The sequence below is a fragment of the Oncorhynchus kisutch genome, linkage group LG9, assembly GCF_002021735.2.
Source record: "Oncorhynchus kisutch isolate 150728-3 linkage group LG9, Okis_V2, whole genome shotgun sequence".
Classification (NCBI taxonomy): Eukaryota; Metazoa; Chordata; class Actinopteri; order Salmoniformes; family Salmonidae; genus Oncorhynchus; species Oncorhynchus kisutch.
The window spans coordinates 7,604,501-7,622,944 of NC_034182.2; the positions used below are offsets into that span (position 1 = coordinate 7,604,501).

Consider the following 18,444-nt stretch of genomic DNA (forward strand, 5'->3'; position numbering starts at 1 on the left):
AGGGGAGGATGATCAGGAGGAGCTGGATGAGGGGATAAAAGAAGGACGAGGGAGAGAAGGGCGAGGCTGTAGAAAACAGTTGATTGGGGAAAGGAGAGGTAGGGTAAAGAGAGGCGTTGAGGTGACGGGGGATTCATTCTGGAATGTGTGTAGTGTGACTCACCGTGTTGTACACGGAGTAGGCTGTTAGGACGTGGAACAGAGCCTGCTGCCTGAAAACAACAACAAACAGTCAACCTACTAATGACTAGACATCATCTGACGGAAGTGCAGGTTAACTAACCGGAACACCTCAGGAGCTTCCCAATTGATCACAAAAGGGGAATTCAGTTTTTATTTATCCAGGTTAGTCTCATTGAGATACATCTGGGAGATCTGGTCTTCTCTCATCATTCAAATGCTCTAATAGTCGTATTGTCTTCTAAATGAGATGAACAAATGCATTAGTGATTTACTTCCTATATTTGGCCAGTAATGGCAACCTTTGTGTTTGAGGTAGTTGTACATTTTATGCTTTCATGGTATAGCTGTGTTTGAGGTAGTTATATTGTGTCATGGACAGTATCGAGGTAATGTGTTTAGTTCCTGTGAGGCTGTGCCTGCCAGGTCCGTGGTGCTCTCGGACTCTGCAGGCCAGTGTTTATTTCCCAGGGGCCCCTGGTTCTGGCTCTCTCCATGACGTCATCAAGCAGAAGTAAAAACACAGAAAAGGGACGTGTGTGTCCTCTCACTTCCTTATAAGGGAAATGTCCATGTCAGCCACCATTATGACAGAAAGAGGTATGGCCAGATAGATGTGCATCATGGCCCAGGCTACGACCAGGGTTTTTTCCTAGTCAGGGCACACGGTCAAGAAAAACTCCAGGCCCTAATTAAGGGTACTATTCTGTAGTGACTAAGTGTAGATGTTGTACTGGAGTAGGAGAAACTGACTTGACGTCGTAGCGGTGCATGAACATGACGTGGTCCCTGTGTGTGTGTGTGTGTGTACAGTCGGAGGGAGATACTGACTTGACGTCGTAGCGGGTCATGAACATGACGTGGTCCCTGTAGGTTCTGTTCACATCCAGGTCAATCTGACGAACGTCAGGAGACAGACCTCGAGCCCTGAGCTTCAGCTTCTACACACAGGAAACACAACAACACAGAGTCACTGGGGGAGTGTGTGTGAGGAATAAAACTATTCATCCATCCCGCAAATATTTATTGAGTTATAATAAAGCTCAGCTGTGACTGGAAACTCAGTATTCCAGTGCTGACACACACACACACACACACACACACACACACACACACCTCCCCCCATAATAATGGATGAAGCTCTGAAATCTAATAAATCAGGGTTTTACCGGCCTGGTTATGAATGTTAATGAGGCCTGGGCTGTAATGAAGCTGGCTGAGTGGAGAGAGACAATAGGAGAGTCAACTACAGTGTGAATGTGTATAGTTCCTCCATGACTTTTCCCAGGGAGGAAGGATGTTAGTCCTAGAGAGCACTATAACTCTGCTGTGAGCTTCTGGCTCGTGTCTCCATAACGTACCTCGTAGAAGTCTTTCTTCTCCTCCTTTATTTTGGGAACGTCGAGGAGCAGACACCACACCTCTCCTCGGAGCTGTAGGGGAATTCCCTTATAGATCCGCCTCACCAGCTGGAGGGAGACATGGATACGGGGAAAAGGACATTCTTAGTGTAACATCAAAGAGACCACCTTCCAACCACACCCCCTAGCCCTAACGCTCAAGTTCAAAATGCCTTTGTGCCCAATCAAATTCGAGCTACACAACCAAACAGTTTTCATGATGAATTGATAGTATGAATAATCTGACTCACATTCAACATTAAGGGGGTACAATCAATCATCAAGAAAACATCAATCAAATGTTAATCAAGTGGATAGTATGAGAGGACACGTATGCGCGTGAAGGACACGTATGCGCGTGAAGGACACGTATGCGCGTGAAGGACACGTATGCGCGTGAAGGACACGTATGCGCGTGAAGGGCACGTATGCGCGTGAAGGACACGTATGCGTGTGAAGAACACGTATGCGTGTGAAAGGACAAGTATGTGCGTGAAGGACAAGTATGCGTGTGATGGACAAGTATGCGCGTGAAGAACAAGTATGCGCGTGATGGACAAGTATGCGCGTGAAGAACAAGTATGCGCGTGAAGAACAAGTATGCACGTGAAGAACAAGTATGCACGTGAAGAACAAGTATGCGTGTGAAGGACACGTATGCATGTTAAGGACAGGTATACATGTGAAGCCTAAGTATGCGTGTGAAGGACAAACTATATAAAACTATTATTCAAATCCAAATCAAATGTATTTATAAAGCCCTTCTTATATCAGCTGATTCTGGGTGATTGGAAAAGAGGCTATATGTGATGTGTGTGGGGAGACCTACCTATCTGGCCAAGGAATCTGAGAAACATTTTAACATGGAAATAGCTGTTCTATCATTCAGCCTACAGTAGCAGCTTTTCAAAGATGCCTGGAAATGTACACATTTTGTGCTCTTGTAGGAAGCAATCACTCCCATATTGCTAACTACAAATGATCTATAACTGGGCTAATAACTCACTAACTAGCAAAGGACATGAACAAAATGTACACATGTGGCTACATGGAGCTCTCGCTTTGATCTCAAAACAAGCACATTTACTCATGACCGCTCATGCTGTAAACACAGTCCAGTTCAAAGTAAATGGCACAGATACATATATGGCAACGGTTTATTTGCATATAGGTCTACTGCAGTTCTTGTTTATGCCGCACCGGTCTGTGTAGAGTGCGGGTTGGGTAGTGTGTGTCAATGCAATAGAATCCTACTCCAAGGCATTCAGCCGACAACAATCTCTTGCATAATTTGTTTTGTTTCGGTATGTTACATTGAAAGTGGTTAATATTGTGTTGTATCGATCACAATTACCACAGTAAAGGGAAACATTGAGTGTTAACAGGGAAAACTAGAACATGGGCCACCAACCTTTTCTGAGTTCAGATAGTTTTTTTTAACATGACTTAAAAAACACAAGCCTATGCAACATTAACCAATTAAAAACAGTACTGTAGAAATACAGGCCCAATACATTATCAACGCATATTGGCTTTGCTTGAATTGCCCTGCCAATAAATTGTTGCTCAGATAGGTTTTTTGAATTATAATTTGAAATTTGAGGTGGGCTATATGATCACACTGGTAATACATCTGTTATTGTATTTCTTGTGAGGCACAGCTGAGCATTTAAATCATTTGCTTTCTTTTTATTGTACTGGGCAGATGATGCCTGCATTTGATGGTCAGTCTCAGCGGAGGGAGAGCAGCAGACTGAGGGTCCCGCCTCAACAACCCTCTGCTCTCCCTTTCCGACACTGACTCTGACTAAAAAGGGTGGGGAAACTCGAGTCGCACTTTATTATTTCTGCCACATGCACACATTCATGTTGTTACTCCTATGAACAGAGAAAGTGAAATATTCCTGGATATTAAAAAAGACCCAAGCCGCTAACATTAATAACAATGCAAACCTATAGATACACTTTCCTACTCATTCATTACTGCTGCAGTGCTTGTTGTAGCGCTGAGTGGAAATAGGAAGAACGCACATTTTATGGCTTATAAAAGTGTTGACAGCGCTGAGAAAGAACTTAAACATGAACTCACTCATAAAAACAGCAGCTCTTTGCTGTATTCGTTAACAGTCTCGCTCTAGTTATGGTTTTAAACATTTTGAAATATCATAGTATCAACTTTGCTGTAGCTTTCTTTTATGCCTGCTATGTTATTGCAGACACGGTAATTTGAGCAAACCGATTGGCCAGCAGTAGGCATATAGTGCACTTGATTTGCTCTCTGGGCCCGCCAGACACATGAATTGGTTCAAAATGGCAACAGTTCACCTACCCGGCGCGCAAGGCAGCTGAATCAGGTGCACCTACCGCCAAACAGCCCGAGACCAACAAAACAAAATAGGATGACAAGGCTTTATCGTTGTTGTTTTTAATAGAAATGTTTGGCGATCGACTAGGAATGCCTTGGAGATCAACCAGTCGGTGAACACTGCTCTACAAAGTTGAGTGAAGATCAATCTCATGCTTCTCTCGGTGGGCTGATAATTCCGCACAGTAGTCCCGGGGAGCTGTGCACATCTTAGAGGAACATTGGCTGCAACCGAGGCCAGACGATTTTTACTCTGTGGTCCCGTTCTGTAAGCTTGTGTGACCTACCACTTCGCGGCTCAGCCGTTGTTGCTCCTAGACGTTTCTACTTCACAATAACAGCACTTACAATGGACCGGGGCAGCTCTAGCAGGGCAGAAATTTAACTGACTGACTTGTTGGAAAGGTGGTATTCTATGGTGGTGCCACGTTGAAAGTCACTGACCTCTTCAGTCAGGCCATTCTACTGCCAATGTTTGTCTGTGGAGATCGCATGGCTGTGCGCTCGATTTTATACATCTGTCAAGCAACGGTGGCTGAAATAGCCTAATTTTAAGCGGTTACCACATACTTTTGTAGCGTGTCATATACACACACACATATATATTATATACACACATATATATTATATACACACACACACATTATATACACACACACACACACACACACACACACACACACACACACACACACACACACACACACATTATATACACACACACACAAACACAATCTTCATTATTCAGCAGGTGGAACACAGAGAGGTGGGAGAAGAGAGAGAAACATTGATTTGGAAGGAGATGTGTTTAGGCATCGGATGGCCAGTGATGGCTGATGATTAAAGGTTAACGAATCAGTTTAGGTTGTATGCTCATAATGCATGTTAGTCTGTGTGTGTGTGTGTGAGTGAGTGTGTGTAGTATGTGTGTTATGTGTGAGTGTGGAGGTGTGTGTGTGTACAGTGTATGTGTGTGCCAGATAGACCCACTTGGGGCTTGACGTCGACAGCGACAGCCCAGTAATTAGGGCTCTGATGAAGTCAATGAGTGCACCTGTTCCACTAATCACCATTGGTGTGTGTGCGTAATTGTGCATGTGGTTTCCTTTTGGTGTGTGTGTGTGTGTGTGTGTGTGTGTGTGAGATCTAAATGGCTCTTCAGTGTAGAGGTCTCTCCTACTCGCTGCACTCCGCAGTCCTATTTGTACCATAAATTCATTGTCACATCAACACCTGTGCCAGGACCCAGGCTCTGCCCTACAGCAGATTCTTAGTAGATCTAAAGATTACACTTGCCTTACAGATGCTAGGAACCTGCCTTACAGATGCTAGAACCTGCCTTACAGATGCTAGAACCTGCCTTACAGATGCTAGAACCTGCCTTACAGATGCTAGAACCCGCCTTGCAGATGCTAGAACCCGCCTTGCAGATGCTAGAACCCGCCTTGCAGATGCTAGAACCCGCCTTACAGATGCTAGAACCCGCCTTACAGATGCTAGAACCCGCCTTACAGATGCTAGAACCCGCCTTACAGATGCTAGAACCTTATGACTGCATTAGTATGCTATTGTTTTCAGCAGCACAGGAAACAAAAAGAGCCATCAACCGTAACCTGTTTAACCAGCCGAGAGAAACGAGCGGAGCACTGACTGAGAGGGGGGAAACAACAAGTCCTTGGTTGTTGCTTGTCACGCAATCTTTGAAACCGGAGAAAGAGAGAACAAGGCTAAAACATTCCCCTAGCCAAGGTCAATTTAAAGACAATCTCCAATTCCCGCTGAGACCACCTCAGAGTACAACTGAAGGACGTCAGAACTGAATGCCCGAGGGCCCAACACCTAGCATAAAGAAGACCCCAAACTCAGGCACTAACAAAGACAGCTATTACAGAGACTAGACCCCTATAAATGCTCTTCAGGGAGACTCACTAATATTTGTTCACCAAAGAGAAGGGAGAGATGTGAGCGAGGCACAAGGAGAAGGATGTGGAATGTAATATTTGACAACAGGAATGTGGGAATGAGATATTTTAAGAGACTGCAAGAAGGGGGAGAGATGGTGAGGGAGGAAGAGAGAGAGAGAGATCGTACCTTCTCACTGTTCTTATACTTGTCCCAGCTCTTCATCATCTTCAGCCATTTTGAGGTCCTTTCTACCTCTAAGTGTTTTTGCTGAGGGGACACAGGAAGTGGCATGTTAACACTTCCTCATTACCAAAACTCTGGAGGAACTGTATATGCAGACAAATATGCAGTGTCATACATTTTGCTTCATAAAACAAAGACCATTTTATGATGCCAGGATGAGGCAAAGGTTACAGTGACATTAGAATGCAATCTAACCATCAGCTCAGAACATTATGTAACTCATTGTAAGCTACAGTAGAAGAATACAAAATGTTAGGATTCTGATAAAGGAAAGAACTAATCAATTCTCAGCAACCAGAGCTCTATTCATAGCAGTAACGGTAATCGTTATGTGTGTGAAAGACGCTGTGTTCTTTCTCATCGGTGAAGGTCATTTTAAAGAGGCATAGACATGTGGGACGGGAGAGATGTAGTTAGCCCTGAGGGCCTGAGACATGGTCGTCTCACCTTCTCTTCCACCGAGTCGTAGGACGGAAGTTCATTCTCACTGGAGAGGAGAAAACAAAGCGTGAGTATCACACAGCTTTGGTTGATTTTGTTTCAGACACATTGTTGCTCTGAAAATATGCAAGGTATCAATCATTGTTTGACCATGAGCTTAGCTAAGGTTTCGCTGGTCTGGGCCTTTAAGAACATTACACTTGGTAGACGGGTGGAATGTTAGTAGGCTGTCTCTCTGTCCGACTCAGTACGCGGTGAAGATGGACAAGATGGAGCCCCAAGATGATATGTCTCAACGTGAATACGGACCACTCAAAGATTCTTTCCAGAGGAAGTAGAGTCATTAAATAAATAAATGATGCTACTACCAGAGCTCGTTTCACCTTCCCTAACACTCATCAAAGGGAGGGAACATGACACGTCAGCAGCCCAGCAAACAGGAAATAACACATTAAAACATTCCTCCATTCTGGCTACTGTCCTGTCCCAGTTTCAATGCCTCTATGGTTATCTGTCAGTTACACTATGAAACTAACAGTTCAGAGCAGCACAGCTCTCTCTGTGCCACTCAGCCCACTGGCTGTGAACGTAAGGTTTCCTCTCCATTGTTTTAACCAATCCAACATTGGTCAGACCCATGATCAGGTCAGATCTGTGATGACTTCATGGAAGGAAGGGAACAGAGCCCGTGTCCCATCCCCCACTTCCTGTGTCTCTTTCCCGGGACTGCCCTGACCCCTGAACCTGACCTTTAACTCATACAGGAAGCACAGAGAGTTTGCAGTCAGTTTGTTGGTGTCTGCCTGTAAATGGGGCATTCCCTTCTTTTCTCCCTCATTGTTGTCATCACACCTAGTCAGTATGACCTAGAAAGGGCTCTCCTTCATTGGCTATTTCATGGAGCCTGAGTCCTCATCTCTACTGTCTTAACCATGGGCCCCCAGCTCTGTGTCCTAACCAGTCCAAAGTCCTGGCATTAGGCCAGAACCATAACCTTCAGCCAATCCCCCATCTGCTCTCTTTCTATCCCTCTCTCCCAGACCATAGCCTTCACTCAGGCCCTCAACCTCTCCATCCTTCCCTCTCTCCAGACTGGCACCTTCTCTCCATCTCTCTCCAGACCGTGACTGGCCCTGGGCCCCGGCACGTCATCCCTCTCTCCCCTATACTCTCGGCCTGAGCTTCCACACTGATGCCCTGTGATTGTGGCTAACCCTGCAGCTTCCTGCCTAGACCAGCCCACATGTGCCAGCCTATATATAACTGTTATAACTGCCTAAGAACAGTGTTGTTTAAGAGCCATGCAACCCCACTACTGGCCATGCCAACGCCACAACACACCAGGCTATAGAGAGTCACTTTCTCCAACTTCAAGACAATGGTACTGTTTTAAACTAGTGTTCTTTGAAACTTACTGAAGTGAAATATCAGAACACAAATAAGGGGGAAGATTGTGGTGTGCGTGTGACTGATTCACATTTCAAAAAGTTTATATGCCTTGTGTAATGATTTGATCACTTAAGGGTGTGTGTGTGTGTGTGTGTGTGTGTGTGTGCTTACTGTACGAAGCCGAAGCGGTCAATAACTTTGTACAGGTGGAAGCTTGCATCCTCCCAGGGTTCCACAGTGGCGCCCTCTTTTCCCTGCAACCAAAGAGCCTTATGGGTAAAGCAATGAATAAGTAGTTGGAAATGTATTTGAAAAGTTTGAAATGTATTTATGCTATTAAAAAAAAACATCCTTGGGAACATCTTTTATTTTTTTTAAAACTTGCAGCACAAATGAGAATAAAAACAAATGAGATTCATTACTTGCCTATATAGATGCCTATATAGAACTGGATGGCTACATACGTTGTAAACATTGACACTATTACAATAGAGATAGAAACATCCGTGTTATTCTATACCGAACAGAAATATAAACGCAACATGTAAAGTGTTGGTCCCATGTTTCATGAGCTGAAATAAATGATCCCATACATTTTCCATACGCACAGAAAGCTTATTTCTCTCAAATTTTGTGCACAAATGTGTTTACATCCCTGTTAGTGAGCATTTCTCCTTTGCAAAAGATAATCCATCCACCTGACAGGTGTGGCATATCAAGAAGTTGACTAAACTGCATTAACATTACACAGACAGTCTGGAGCAGGGATGGGCAACTCCCGTCCTCCCCACTCCGCTACAGAGTGAGTGTGTGTGTGTGTGTGTACATGCTATGCTTGGCTGTGCTAGAGTGCCTAGCCCTGCAGCTAACAGGTGTGAAATGAAGAGCTAGGCAGATGCACCCTGAGTCACAGCCTGACTCAAGGCAGAGGAGAGGCTGTTGAATTCAGACAATAGAAAGAAAGTTAACATTGAAAATTAGAAAATGGGAGTGGAGAATGCATGACAGCAAAGGGGAAAATAATGAGAAAATGGGAGTGGAGAATGCATGACAGCAAAGGGGAAAATAATGAGAAAATGGGAGTGGAGAATGCATGACAGCAAAGGGGAAAATAATGAGAAAATAGGAGTGGAGAATCATGACAGCAAAGGGGAAAATAATGAGAAAATAGGAGTGGAGAATCATGACAGCAAAGGGGAAAATAATGAGAAAATGGGAGTGGAGAATGCATGACAGCAAAGGGGAAAATAATGAGAAAATTGGAGTGGAGAATGCATGACAGCAAAGGGGAAAATAATGAGAAAAGTGGAGTGGAGAATGCATGACAGCAAAGGGGAAAATAATGAGAAAATTGGAGTGGAGAATGCATGACAGCAAAGGGGAAAATAATGAGAAAAGTGGAGTGGAGAATGCATGACAGCAAAGGGGAAAATAATGAGAAAATAGGAGTGGAGAATGCATGACAGCAAAGGGGAAAATACTGAGAAAATGGGAGTGGAGAATGCATGACAGCAAAGGGGAAAATAATGAGAAAATGGGAGTGGAGAATGCATGACAGCAAAGGGGAAAATAATGAGAAAATGGGAGTGGAGAATGCATGACAGCAAAGGGGAAAATAATGAGAAAATGGGAGTGGAGAATGCATGACAGCAAAGGGGAAAATAATGAGAAAATGGGAGTGGAGAATGCATGACAGCAAAGGGGAAAATAATGAGAAAATAGGAGTGGAGAATCATGACAGCAAAGGGGAAAATAATGAGAAAATAGGAGTGGAGAATCATGACAGCAAAGGGGAAAATAATGAGAAAATGGGAGTGGAGAATGCATGACAGCAAAGGGGAAAATAATGAGAAAATTGGAGTGGAGAATGCATGACAGCAAAGGGGAAAATAATGAGAAAAGTGGAGTGGAGAATGCATGACAGCAAAGGGGAAAATAATGAGAAAATAGGAGTGGAGAATGCATGACAGCAAAGGGGAAAATAATGAGAAAATGGGAGTGGAGAATGCATGACAGCAAAGGGGAAAATAATGAGAAAATGGGAGTGGAGAATGCATGACAGCAAAGGGGAAAATAATGAGAAAATGGGAGTGGAGAATGCATGACAGCAAAGGGGAAAATAATGAGAAAATGGGAGTGGAGAATGCATGACAGCAAAGGGGAAAATAATGAGAAAATGGGAGTGGAGAATGCATGACAGCAAAGGGGAAAATAATGAGAAAATAGGAGTGGAGAATCATGACAGCAAAGGGGAAAATAATGAGAAAATAGGAGTGGAGAATCATGACAGCAAAGGGGAAAATAATGAGAAAATGTAAATAAATTGTGAAGACGGAGGGGAGATGGAAGGATTGTATAGAGAAACAAATACAAGGGAAAGAAAGAGAGGAAAAGTGAAATAGAGGGGCGGCAGGTAGCCTAGTGGTTAGAGAGTTGGGCCAGTAACCGAAAGGTTGCTGGATCGAACCCCTGAGCTGACAAGGTAAAAATCTCTCATTCTGCCCCGAACAAGGCAGTTAACCCACTGTTCCCCGATAGGCCGTCATTGTAAATAAGAACTTGTTCTTAACTGACTTGCCTAGTTAAATAAAAAGGTTCAATTAAAACATTTTTTAAAAAGAGGTGATGAAGTGAGGGAAGAAGAAAGAAAGAGCGAGCTAAACAATGTCCAGCATTGGCTGAGGTCTGCAAGGCTAGCCTGAAGACCAGCTGGATGTCTAAATACATCTCTCCCTCCCGTTCTCCTTCCCTCCCTTTACTGGAAATCCTGTCCTAACCTAACCCAGCTCCCTCGCGCAGCAGAAACAGGGGAAAAATGATTATAAATACACCAAAAAGACATCTGGGATGGATAGATTGTTCTTACATCCGACATCAGGCCGAACACGCACAGAGCCTGGAAGAGATGTCAGTGGAGACACAGACTGTGTCTAAAGCCCGTGTCATGTGGTATCTGCGTATAGACACAGGGGCGCACAATACAGCTGTGTAAAATCAATGTCATGGCAGAATTGGACCATGATTCTGCTCTGTGTTTGACTTTGTCAAGCTTTCCATGTTGCTGGTGTCTATGATTGACTCTGTCACAGTTGGAGAGTGTATAGAAGGTTTCTTCCAGTATTCTCCTGTCAAAGGAAACCGGAGGGATAGGCCATACTCCATCACCCTTGAATGAAACTCCATTGATAGAAAACGTTGAGGTCTGTAGTGAGAGCATGAACTCCATCTTTGTCTTGATAACCCCCCCGATACTGTCATTATGAAACTGAATTGGGTTTGATTGGACTCGTTCCGCCTCGCCAACGAGAGAAAATGGACTCCTCTTGTGATCAGGGTCAAACATCAAAACATAATTAAACTCTGTGTCAGAGTGCCCACCTCTCTCCTCCACTCCATCCCTCCCTCATTGCTCCTCTCTTAATGAGTGGGCTTGATTATCCTGCCCGCTGGACTAAATAAAAAAGGCTCATTTATAAACCAGTCCCAGCGGCTGGCTATAGTGATGATGCCACGGGCAATGGAAAGAGGTGCCACAAACACACACAATGGTGTGGATGGATGGATGGATGGACACACACTTTTCACCATCAGACTGACAAATGACAAGCAAGCAAAGCACACATCTCTGGAAACCTGCTAGAAATATTGTTATCCCAGCTTCTGTCTGGTAGTGACAGACAAACATTCAATGCTACAGGGGACATACTGTCCTTCATTAGCGGATGGGTTCTTACCTTGTCATATTTGGAGACGATCTCAGCCCTCTCCTGCTCAAGCCTCAGCACAGCATCCTGCTCTGTACCAGACGCTGCCAGAGAAAACAGAGGGGGGAGGAGAGAGAAAAGATCGAAGGAAGAAAAAGGACAAGAGTTCAAAATGTCAACATGTCAACCTTTGTATCGTGGTCCCAGTAGGCTCAGTGAAGACCAATACAGACTGGAAATGGTCGTGCTGTACCTTTTCACTACTATCAAACACTAAGTGGTTCAGTTATCTGGCCCCACAATGAGCCAGGGGTCAAAGGTTAAAGCCTGGCCTACTGTAGCCCACACTGGTGGAACCAGCAGGACTCACCAGGGGTGGGGTGTATCATACACAACTAAGAGGCTGTGTGTGTGTGTGTGTGAGCCGTTGAGTTGAGCCACTGAGCTCAAAATGGAGACCAGTGTCAGAGGGACATCACGGTGACAGAAGCGGTGCGTGCGCATGTCAGCTATTATGCCCCAGACGGACGATTAACGAGAAATTGTCACGCGTGACCAGGATGCTGAGCACGCTGAACACACACCTCCTTTACCTCGGCTGTACCACTCAACCAAGTGAGTTTCCTCCATTTACAACCATTCGTTTCCTCATCAGATTATGACTGAATGATCTGACCGGTCGAATGTAAAGGTCCGACAAACAGTCACTCCACACACACACACTGCCACTTCCTGATTCAGCAGCCAATGGGAAGCTCAAAATACAGGAAAACACATTAACAAAGCTGGCACAGAATATACGTGTGTGTGTGTGTGTGTTCTTGGTTTGAAGCACTGTGGTAATAGTGAAAACTAAAAGGTCTAGGTCAGATTTATTGGAAGAGCCCCCTTGGTTCTAGGAGTTCACCAACAACGGGTAGTTCTGGCGATGGAATGTGGTCAGCCAGGATAGACTGTGTATCTGAGCTTTTCTAATAGCAAAAGGCTGGTACTAAAGCATCCCTCCTGATGTGAAAATATTCTGGTACACTTGGATCTGGTCAAGTCCTGATGGAAAAAGAGAATGAATCTTTCCAGGCGACAGACAAATTGGCATTTCATCTGCTTTGATGTACCTGCACTGAGCCACCAGCCAAATACACATAAGAAAAACAAGTTGTGTGTGTGTGTGTGTGTGTGTGTGTGTGTGTGTGTGTGTGTGTGTGTGCCTCAGACACATTGGACTCACGCCGAGATTGAGAATAAACAAAACACTGAGATAGTGTTCTGTAAACCTATTTGTACACAGATTGAGGCAGCTTGCCGACCAAGTTAATGTGAGAATAAATACATTGCTCCACACACAGCACAAAGAAAGAACACAATACTGTGTTCTTAGTGAGAGGCTATTGTAGATACACTCTGTGTGCTACTATGTTTACTGAGCTGGTGTGAGACATGACATAATTCTCTCCATTCACCAGAATGGCAGAGCAGCAACCACCATACAGCTTTTCAACCCTCTCCACCAATGAGATGTGCTACTTTGCCTCCACTCAAGAAGTACAAGGTCCCAAGAGAAGGGTGGTTTTAGTTTTAATCATTTTATTTTTCCTTTCTCTTTTCTTTCACTTTTTCAGTCAGTATTCCGACAGGAAGTATTCCACTTTGATTCTTCCCCACTTCCTCCCTGGGCTCGTCCGGAATTCCAATATGTCCCGAACAAACACCGCTCTTATCGAGCCAGCCGGAATTCTTATGACAGGGTGGCGTTTAACTGTCTGTCACAGTGAAAGGCATGTCGCCATGGGCTGACAATGGCAAACAGAGTGGGAGAAGGGACAGCAGGGGACACTGTCTGGAAAACCCCCCCCAAAAAACACTGCATTTTTACAGGGTTCAGTGGAATGGAATTCTGGGTAAATGGGATTGAGTCTTCCCATAGTAAAACCCAGTGTTGGCAGCAGTAACACACACTAAACCCCCCAGCGGCCATATTAGTATTCAACAGGGGCAGCGCTTAAGCTAAACACAATTAGACTCTTTCATGCTCGGGGAATGGCACAGGCATCCGTGACTCCGTGTTTGTAAGGGGTTGGAGGCTCGTTCAGAATGTGTTTGTTGTGTTGCTTGGACTGCTGTGACTCCTCGTGCCTACAGAACACTCCTGGACAAGCCCCTTCCTTAAGGCTACAGGGCTGCTTGAGGAAAACATACATCCCTGAACCTTTGCACTTCCAGCGAGTACCCCCATCCTCCTCCCCCTGTCCACTCCTACTCCTCTTTTTTCCCGGTTAGACCCCCTACTTCCTTGAACTTTCACCCCTCCCTCATCCTCCTCTGCCAGTCTCAACCGCTTCCTCTTCACATGGCAGTGCCCTGTGGTGACGGCTGCGCAGAACGGCAGGTCATTTCTCTCTCCCGTTGCGATTAAAATGTCCCCACCGGTCTAGCGCTTTGCCTGAGTGGAAATTACCCAGTTCTCCGCTTTCCCTTTCACTCCTGCTCTCTAATACCCGTCAAACTGCTGTGTCCCTCTCTTTCTCTCCATCCATCCCTCACAGAGGTCATAACAGTGTCAGAATAGAAAGATGTAATTTTCCCTGCTGAAAACGTATTAATCACACAGTAGGCTTCTGAAAAACACTGGTAAATGTCACTGAAAGAACAAAGGAGGGAACTGGTCTCACATTGACATGCTGTCAATCTGTATATAACCCATCTGTCCACGACGATTCAAGTGTTGATCAAGTCTATAAAAGAATGGATGAAAGCATGATCCTTGGTTCAATCACTCAGAGCCTGTCTCCTGGACTACAGCATCATCAAAAACAACAGGCGCTATGATCACATCCCTCTAGTTGTTTTTATCTTTATTTAACTAGGCAAGTCAGTTAAGAACAAATTCTTATTTACAATAACAGCCTTGTTCAGGGGCAGAACGACACATTTTTACCTTGTCAGCTCGGTGATTCGATCTTGCAACCTTACAAGTCCAACGCTCTAACCACGAGGCTACCTGCCGCCCAGGCAGTTAACACAACTGTGTCTTCCTGTGTCGTCTATCTGTAAAGTATCTGTCTGTATTCATCACAACTCCTGTCAAAGAATGAGTCTGGATGACTGTAAACAATCGCATGACAATAGACTATAAATATTATGATTCTCTTTTTTAGGGTCTAGTGGTTTCTAGTCCAGGACCTGTCTTTATAACAAGTAGTGCTATTCTGCTAGTGCTCCTCTCTCCCTCCAAGTTAACACTCATTCCTGGTTCCTCCAGTAGCTTGGTCTCCAAGGAGCTTTTTGCATTTGACCTATTTTGTTGCCTTATAACTTGGAATTAAAATAGATTTTTGGAGGGGTTTGTATAATTTAATTTACACAACATGCCTACCACTTTGAAGATGCTAAATATTTTTTCTTGTGAAACAAACAAGAAAAAATACCAAAAAACGGAAGACTTGGGGGTGCATTACTATTCACCCCCCCAAAGTCAATACTTTGTAGAGACACCTTTTTCAGCAATTACAGCTGCAAGCCTATTGGGGTATATCTAGCCACTGGGATTTTTGCCCTTTCTTCAAGGCAAAACTGATCCAGCTCCTTCAAGTTGGATGGGTTCCGCTGGTGTACAGCAATCTTTAAGTCATACCACAGATTCTCAATTGGACTGAGTTCTGGGCTTTGACTAGGCCATTCCAAGACATTTAAATGTTTCCCCTTAAACTATTAGTGTGTTGCTTTAGCAGTATGCTTATGGTCATTGTTCTGCTGGAAGGTGAACCTTTGAAACAGGTTTCCCTCAAGAATTTCCCTGTATTTAGCACCATCCATCATTCCTTCAATTCTGACCAGTTTCCCAGTCCCCGCTGATGAAAAACATGGTGTTCTCGGGGTGATGAGAGGTGTTGGGTTTGCGCAGGACCAAAAAAAGCCAATACCGATTAAATCCGACTATTTTTAAATATTTGAAATAATGACAATTTCAACAATACTGAATGAATAATGAACACTTATTTTAACTTAATATAATACATACATTTTATTTATTTAGTCTCAAATAAATAATAAAACATGCTCAATTTGGTTTAAATAATGTTTTTAAAAAACAGTGTTGGAGAAGAAAGTAAAAGTGCAATATGTGCCATGTAAAAAAGCTAACGTTTAAGTTCCTTGCTCAGACAATATGAAATCTGGTGGTTCAATATTCCCAGTTCTTCAATATTCCCAGTAAGGAAATACTAGATTGCAGTTATTATAGGAATTATGACACATCCAACAATTTCTCTCTATACCATTTGTATTTCATATAACTTTGACTATTGGATGTTCTAATAGGCACTTTAGTATTGCCAGACTAATCTCAGGAGTTGATAGGCTTGAAGTCAAACAGCGCTGTGATCAAGCATTGCTAAGAGCTGCTGGCAAACGCAGTAAAGTTTGAATGGATGCTTACGAGCCTGCTGCTGTCTACCACCGCTCAGTCAGACTGCTCTATCAAATCATAGACTTAATTATAATATAATAAACACAGAAATACGAGCCTTAGTTCATTAATATGGTCAAATCCGGAAACTATCATTTAGAAAACAAAACGTTTATTCTTTCAGTGAAATACGGAACCGTTACGTTTTTTATCAAACGGGTGGCATCCCTAAGTCTAAATATTGCTGTTACATTGCACAACCTTCAATGTTATGTCATCATTATGTAAACTTCTGGCAAATTAGTTCTCAACGAGCCAGGCGGCCCAAACTGTTGCATATACACTTACTCTGCGTGCAATGAATGCAAGAGAAGTGACACAATTTCCATAGTTAATATTTCCTGCTAACACATTTATTTTAACTAAATATGCAGGTTTAAAAATATATACTTCTGTGTATTGATTTTAAGATAGGCATTGATGTTTATGGTTAGATACATTTGTGCAACGATTGTGCTTTTTAGCGAATGCGCCTTTGTTAAATCATCACCCGTTTGGCGAAGTCGGCTGTGATTCAATGATAAACTAACAGGTACCGCATTGATTATATGCAATGCAGGACAAGCTAGTTAACCTAGTAATTTCACCAACCGTGTGTAGTTAACTAGTGATTATGTGAAGATTGTTTTTTTTATCAGATATGTTTAATGCTAGCTAGCAACTTACCTTGGTTCCTTGCTGCACTCGCGTAACAGGTGGTCAGCCTGCCACGCAATTTCCTCGTGGAATGCAATGTAAATCGGCATCCAAAAATGCTGATTACCAATTGTTATGAACACTTGATAAAATCGGCCCTAATTAGTCGGTCGACCTCTATCAAAAAGCTACATTTTAGTCTCACCTGACCAGAGCACCTTCTTCCATATGTTTGGGGAGTCTCCCACATGCCTTTTGGTGAACACCAAATGTGTTTGCTTTTTTGCTTTTCTTTAAGCAATGGCTTTTTTCTGGCCACTCTGCCGTAAAGCCCAGCTCTGCCGTAAGGCCCAGCTCTGCCGTAAAGCCCAGCTCTGTGGAGTGTACGGCTTAAAGTGATCCTATGGACAGATACTCCAATCTCCGCTGTGGAGTGTTGCAGATACTTCAGGGTTATCTTTGGTCTCTTTGTTGCCTCTCTGATTAATGCCCTCCTTGCCTGGTCAGAGTTTTGGTGGGCGGCCCTCTCTTGGCAGGTTTCTTGTGGTGCCATATTCTTTACATTTTTTTAAATAATGGATTTAAAATGGTGCTCTGTGGGATGTTCAAAGTTTGTGATTTTTTTAATATATAACCCAACCCTGATCGGTACTTCTCCACAACTTTGTCCCTGACCTGTTTGGAGAGCTCCTTGGTCTTCATGGTGCCGCTTGCTTGGTGGTGCCCCTTGCTTAGTGGTGTTGCAGACTCTGGGGCCTTTCAGAACAGGTGTATATAGACACACTGAGATCATGTGACAGATCATGTGACCAGTGTGCAATCTAACTAATTATGGGACTTCTGAAGGTAATTGGTTGCACCAGATCTCATTCAGGGGCTTCATATGTGAATACATATGCATGCATCACTTTACCATTTTTTTTTTACAAATTATTTTTTCATTTCACTTCACCAATTTGGATTATTTTGTGCATGTCCATTACATGAAATCCATATAAAAAATTAATTTAAATGACAGGTTCTAATGCAACACAATAGGAAAAACGGCAAGGAGGAACGAATACTTTTGCAAGGCACAGTATCTGCAAAGGTACTGAAGCTGCACGGTTCTAATGGAAAGCCTGGTTGGAGGAGAAGTCATTTCCTGTCCTTTGTTTTGAACTCACAGAGCCTCACACCACTTAATTCATCCGCCTCTCAGCCTGCCTGTGTACAGCCAACCAACACGTCCCAAGGCCAAACCTGGTGACGACCAGGCTGAGAGTGCGGCCTCTAATCACCTTACTGCATTTACATACATAGTTATGATTGGGGGGAAAAAGGGATCTAGAAGGCAATCGCAAAGGGCACCGAGGCCATGTCAATTCATGCCTTGAAACGAATAGAATGTAAAAAGTGAACAAAAATAGCAAGAAACCCCCAAAACATTAAAACTGTAGGGTAACCACACGCGGCATAACACTGGGCATGCTATTAGCATTGCTTCAAAACTATACTTATTTACACAAACTAGATGTAAAAACAAACATGTTTCTACCTATACCCAACCACATCACACACAGTTGACCTCAACAGTCAAAATGACATCACTCAACATAATGAAGACATGTCTACCCACAGTAGTTTACCCTCAAACTACACCCACAGGCATGTTATAAATACCGTGTCAACGTTCATGTCTCCAAGTAACTGAATCTCAATTGTAAACTGTGCAAC

General features: G+C 43.6%; 1 protein-coding gene across 3 annotated transcripts in view; it reads right to left on the reverse strand.

The window, feature by feature from the left end:
* Positions 1 to 18,444, reverse strand: part of LOC109896716 (USP6 N-terminal-like protein) — a 66,266-nt gene that overhangs the window by 8,717 nt on the left and 39,105 nt on the right. For all 3 annotated transcript variants that reach the window (XM_031831713.1, XM_020491033.2, XM_031831712.1), the window contains 7 exons: positions 11,658 to 11,731; positions 8,095 to 8,177; positions 6,541 to 6,580; positions 6,037 to 6,117; positions 1,542 to 1,649; positions 1,012 to 1,121; positions 164 to 212 (listed from right to left, as the gene is read on the reverse strand). In XM_031831713.1, coding sequence (XP_031687573.1) covers positions 164 to 212; positions 1,012 to 1,121; positions 1,542 to 1,649; positions 6,037 to 6,117; positions 6,541 to 6,580; positions 8,095 to 8,177; positions 11,658 to 11,731 — 545 coding nt within the window. The remainder of the gene's footprint in view (positions 1 to 163; positions 213 to 1,011; positions 1,122 to 1,541; positions 1,650 to 6,036; positions 6,118 to 6,540; positions 6,581 to 8,094; positions 8,178 to 11,657; positions 11,732 to 18,444) is intronic.